Source organism: Pristiophorus japonicus, unplaced genomic scaffold (genome assembly GCF_044704955.1).
Source record: "Pristiophorus japonicus isolate sPriJap1 unplaced genomic scaffold, sPriJap1.hap1 HAP1_SCAFFOLD_2160, whole genome shotgun sequence".
Lineage (NCBI taxonomy): Eukaryota > Metazoa > Chordata > Chondrichthyes > Pristiophoridae > Pristiophorus > Pristiophorus japonicus.
The window spans coordinates 23,115-29,246 of NW_027251866.1; the positions used below are offsets into that span (position 1 = coordinate 23,115).

General features: G+C 38.3%; 1 protein-coding gene across 1 annotated transcript in view; it reads left to right on the forward strand.

Moving 5' to 3' along the window:
• LOC139245301 (phosphatidylinositol N-acetylglucosaminyltransferase subunit Q-like) overlaps positions 1-5,588 on the forward strand; it is a gene marked incomplete at its 5' end in the record, with an annotated part of 28,195 nt that extends 22,607 nt beyond the window's left edge. The window contains 4 exons of the mRNA XM_070871146.1: positions 71-151; positions 472-586; positions 1,834-1,895; positions 3,599-5,588. Coding sequence (XP_070727247.1) covers positions 71-151; positions 472-586; positions 1,834-1,895; positions 3,599-3,751 — 411 coding nt within the window. The remainder of the gene's footprint in view (positions 1-70; positions 152-471; positions 587-1,833; positions 1,896-3,598) is intronic.
• Between the last annotated feature and the right edge of the window lie 544 nt (positions 5,589-6,132).

Consider the following 6,132-nt stretch of genomic DNA (forward strand, 5'->3'; position numbering starts at 1 on the left):
ATTTTTTTGTTTTAAAAGGAGAAAATACAAGATTTTATGTAACCGTCATGTCTTCTATTTTTGCTTACAGCTGTTTATTGGAACCCTGCTGTTCACCATTCTCCTCTTCCTCTTGCCAACTACAGCTCTCTACTACCTCGTATTTACATTGGTAATAAGCTTTGGTTGTACTTCAGTGAGCATGATCGAGATGCACACCATTAGTAGATAATCTGTGATAAATCTTCTTCTGTTATTACACATTGGGCCTGTTAAGCTGCTATAGTACATGCTTCACTATTTCTGTAGATTAGAGCATGGTTAGAAATTTAATTATAATGTTGCTTTTCTATGTGTTTTTTTTAGCTTTATAGGGTAGATGTTACTCTAATCACAAAGGAATGTAAATTGGTAAATTCTTTATACAGTAGTTTTTGTTTGGATCCTATATTCAGCCACAGACGCTGTGTTTTTATTTTTATTCTTCAACAGTTACGATTGGTGGTGATTATTGTGCAGGGTCTCATTCACTTTCTTGTGGACTTCATTAACTCGCTCCCATTATACGCATTAGGACTCCGACTGTGCCGACCGTATATCCTTGCAGGTAATACTGTAAAAGATGAATTAATTTGGTTTCCTTTCTCTTGGAAACAATGGCCCTGATTTTGTGGTCAGTGGCGAAGGAACAGCACGCGCTGTTCATTACACTTGCTGCTCCCCACAGACTTTTCGCCGGCTTTTGAACGGCAACTTGGTGTTTAGAGATCATTTTTCAGCGCAACACCCGCTACAGGGGATCTCTGGCGAGTGTCAGCAGGGAAAGCAACAGTGTGACTCTAACCAATCAGGTTGACAAATCCTCACTGAGCCATGCAGAGTCTAAACCAGGAAGTATAAATTAGAATATTTAAGTCATTTTAAAATTGTGTATGGAAAGCGAAAGAAAGAGGGAAAAGTGGGAGTAAGAGACAGAAAGAAATAGTTGAAAAAAATTATTTTAATTTTAAATAAAAAAAAAAAAATCTCCAACAATAATTAAATTCTAAATGAAGGAGACTCCATGCTTGTAAAGTTAAATTTTCAATGCCAGTGAAGTTGTTTGGCATTAATTAAGACTTATTACGCTGTTAAAATTTCACTTTCACCTGAATGCACCAGCCCTAACTTTTCTGGCGTGTTTAGTGGGTACATACATCAAACTACACACCCTTCATGTACTTTAATCCTGAGTCTCTCGGTGAGGTACCGGTGTAGCATAGTGTAGCTTCCAGAAGTTGCTGTCCAACTTACTCCGTAATAACGAAGATCGCTGATAGCCTCACAGTTATTCTTGACGCAAAATCCAGGTCATTCGTTCATTTGGTTTTATATTTTGGATGCTTGCATGAACAACCGGATTCCTCTAATGTTGTTAATTAGTAATTCTGTAGACATACCTCTATTATTTTCAGATCTTTCTGTCGAAATGAGATACCATTTCCAGATTGTGATTAATGCTTAGCTCTCCGAGATGTAGTTTATTTGAAGTCTGATATTGCTGGGGTTGGTTAATGTCTCCATCCACAGACTTTCAACCAAGTGCAATGGATCTGTTCATTATAAAATGCTAATGATTTTTTAATATGTAACTGGATTGATAATTGATGAAACCTAATGGACTCTGCCTTTATAGAAGCTAATTGTGGTGTTCATAATTTGGCGAACAAATTGTGTTGTAGTTAAATTTTACTATAAAACTTAAAAAATACCACATCAAAATACTTGCTGCATCCTTTTATGGTTTAGAATAGAAAAACTGTATTCCAGAGGCTGATCTCGGTATGGTTTTATCTGTCTGTGCTTTATCTACAGCTGGTGTTAAGTTTCAAGTTTTTCAGAAAGTTGCTGGCAAACCTCTTCACTTGTTAATGCAGGTACAGATCTCAGTATTTTCACTGTGACTCTGCTTTATCCTGAATGGCCATCTTAATTTAAGAACATATGAAGTAGGAGTAGGCCATTTGACTGTCAGTAAGGAAGCTGATGCGACTTTTTAGGATTGTAGTGGTATCACAGTGCCTTTTTAAAAAAAAAAGTTTAGTTTCATGAATTTTATATACTTGGAAATTATCTGTTTTGGTCATTTTTTGAAGTTGATTTCACATTGATTCAGTGGGTTGCACTCCTGCCTCTGAGTCACAAAGTTGTGGGTTCAAGTCCCACTCGAGACTTGAGCACAAAAATCCAGACTAACATTCCAGTGCAATGTTGAGGAAGTGCTGTACTGTCAGAGGTGCCATATTTTGGATGAGACGTTAAACCGAGGCCTCCTCTGCTCTTTCAGGTGAATGTAAAAGATCCCATGGCACTATTTTGAAGAAGAGCAGGGGAGTTATCCCCAGTGTCCTGGCCAATATTCATCCCTCAATCAACAGAACAAAAACAGATTATCTGGTCATTATCACAGTGCTGTTTGTGGGAGCTTGCTGCGTGCAAATTGGCTGCCACGTTTCCTACATTACAACAGTGACTACACTTCAAATTGGCTGTAAAGTGCTTTGAGACGTCCAGTGGTCGTGAAAGGCTCTATATAAATGCAAGTCTTTTTGATTTCACCAAAATTTCAACCTCGGGCTCTTCCCCTACCTCACCCTTACTGCTGCTGAAATGCTTATTCTTTGTCACCTCCAAACTTGATTACTTCAATGTTTTCCTCCTGAGTTTCACTCTTCACAAATATCAGCTCATCGAAAACTCTATTACTCACACTAAGTCTCACCTCCCTATCTGCTTTAGCCTGACCAATTTGCTTTGGCTCCCTGTCCTCCAGTGCATTGATTGCTGTCATTGTCCCCACCTACTCGTCCCTCCATGGCCTAGCCCCTCCCTACCTCTAACTTGCTTCAGCCCAATATTTCTGCCGTTCTCCTAAATCTGACCTTTTTCTGGAACCCCATACCCCATTGCACCTTCAGCCGCAGAGGTTTCAGCTGTCTTGGCCCCTCACTGTAGCGCTCACCCTAAAATTGTCTGGCTTGTTACCTCTCCCTCCTGCTTCTTCAAAATTCTTATCAAAAAATACCCCTTTCATGATGCCTTCAATCACCATCATTAACCCTTCTCTGGTCCGCTTGTGGTTAACTTGGCCTCTGTGAAGCACTTCAGGAAATGTCATTACATTAAGGGCACAATGTAAGAGTAAATCATTGTTTTGTAGCTTTTTTTGTCGTGCATGCTATGAAAGCTGCCAAGAAATGTCAAGTACTGCAGGTTACAGTGAACTTCAGTGCTGTTATCTAGTTAACTTAGACATAGTTTTTATTAAAACTTTGAAAGCTCATTAGTTATCAAGCAACCACTTTGGGCAGGTATGTTAACTCGGGAACAATAGATGTGGTGGCTCCTGGACCAAATTGTAGTTGATTTATCCACAGCAGGCAGTATCATTTATGCCTAAGTGGATATGAAATTATTGGATAGAGTTTTTGATTTTATCACTGGATACTTGTATTTTTGCATTCTCCAAAGCTTTAAACTGGGGGGAGAAGTGTTAAATGGCAGAAAAATAGACTCTGCAAAATAACCAAATGCAAAAAGCTGGGTTTTTTTTGAGTAATCACTGCTGTTCTCATGGCAGATTAATCCCCTGACCTGTGGGATGATAATCAGGCATTACAGACTGCCAACATACAGCTGTTATCCAAAGGACTCGTGGACAGCGCTGTGCAAGAAACTGTTCATCGGGGAACTGATTTATCCCTGGAAACGCAAGACTGAGAAACTAGACTGAGAAAATGCAGCCTGGAAGCAGCAGTCCGAATGAGTATGTCCGTGTCTAATTTCCTGTATTATGTCTGCATTGCGTTTTGCTTTGAGGGTAAAAAGTTTTCCTTTTAAAATAGGCTTGATTTAATATGGTGAAATGTTTTTAAAAATGTAATAACTTTAAAATCAGTGATTTTTACTACTGCCAAAGTTATGCTGCAAAATTATCAATGGATTGACATAATTCTGCAAAGTTTAAAAAAAATATTAGCAGAGAAAGGTTAAAATGTCCTTTGGGATATTAAAGTATCTATGTCTCAAAGTACAATTTCACACTTTACCTCTTCTATTGCAGCAAATGCACTTTTCCACATATTGGGTGCAGTTTTCGAGTTCTGTAAGAATGCACTTCAATTTACTGTAAAATTGAAACATTATTGCACTGTTTTTAGACAAATCACTTTTTATACTTTAAAGGCAAACATTTCCTTTTTGTATTTAGTGACATGTATATTGGTACTTTAATAGTAATTGCCTAATAGAATGCTTATTTTCATTTATCAGCTATATGTGCACCATTTTTAGATTTAATCAAATCTAGACACAATCATCTCCTAAATTGAAGAAATACTATTTTTGTGTTGATTTCAGAAAAAAATATAAACTGGAAAATCCACCTTTTTAAAAAAAAAAAATCTGATTACTGCCAAGTGTTCAGAACCATGTGCTGCCCTATAATGGAACAATCGAGCTAAATATTTAGCATTTTGTTCACTGCCATGATGACAATATTGTTTCCCTGAGATTCAGGGGTGGGTGACCTCAGTGATTTGCACTCCATAACTGTTGCAATGCTTCTGAACCATGTTTGAGTTTTTTAAACACAATACTTTAGTCGTGCATTTGTATAGCACAAGCCTGCTTCCATATTATTCTTTCTAGAATGCATTGTATGGAGGAGGAACAAGGGGGTATCTGTAGTTCTCAGATCATTTATTTGAGAGCTGTGTTCTTGGGCTAGTTATTGAAATGTTCTAAACAGGGCTAGATCCCCTTTTGAACTTGTGGGTGTTCAACAAATCTCAATACTAAAAGTTACATTGGCCTGGAATTTCCTGAAAACCTACGCTGAAACAACGGCGTATGGCGTAACGCCGATTTTTGACACACCATATACGCTTGAATTTCCTAAATCTTTTACGCCGATTCTGTGAAACCTCTTGTAACCCTCTGCCGTTCATTAAGATAGCTCTGCCCCCATGCAAATGTTTAGGTCACACGAAGTTTCAACAGTTCTGAACGGCTGTAAACTTACACCTAAAGTTTTTGGCACAAAGTCATATTTCTACTTTTTTAAAATTCTCCTCCACTGAGACCTACATTGCATTTTCTGTGTCTACGAATGCATCTTCATGGCATCCGAACAATTTGCATTAAAAATTGAAAAATTTCCACAATTGCTTTTACTTAAACATTCTGTGCCTAATGTGCATAAATGATGCCCCCGTGGTTTCAAACTTTAATTTTCATGCATAAAAAAGGACTTGAAGAGGGAATATGCTGTAAGTTTGTTTGGCACTTTCCATGCGCCCCGATTGTTTACGCTGATTTCTATTTGTTACGTGCGGTTTCTACATTCTGATGTATGGCAATAGGATTAACAGGAGGTTTCGACACAACTCACCAACAGGAAGATCAGCGTAAATTCCAGGCCAAAGCTGTGATTGAAAAAGTTCTGTTTTTCTTCTGCTCACAACATTGTTACTCTGCGAATTGTTCTACCAGATTTTTTTTTTACATAGAAGGCCAAATGTTTTGACATGTACAAAAGTTGATTAATATCTTGAATAAAATCTCTACTGATGCCATTTGTATATTTGCTTTTTCTGCAAAAACATTTGCATTTACAATTTTGTTAGTAGTTTCAAGAGAAATCCAAGCAAGCTCAATTGCCTTGGCATGCCAGTTCGCCAGTACTAATTCATTATTTAAATGCCAAGACAACACCAAAGTATGATGATCACAGTGCCACGATTACCATTTTAAAGAACTCTAGTCAACTGCTCTTTATTATACAGGTACAATGTCTGCAATCGTGCCGGTTTTTGAGTTTCGCCGGATTTCAGACAAGAAAATCAATAGTCTGAAATCTGGAATCCTCTGGACCGAATGCATTGCCGCATTTCGGGGTTTGCCGCATTTCGGACCTCGCCGCAAACCGAATTCGTGCCAGATTTCGGGTTTTGCCGCATTTTGAACCTCGCCGCCCGCCAATCCTCCATTCCTCGCCACTTGCTGAAATGCCCAGTTTTCGGACAATTTCGGTTTTCGGAAATACGGATTTGGGACGTTGCACCTGTATATACAGTTCTGATACTTAACCAGTCTTGCATTATACATTCATGA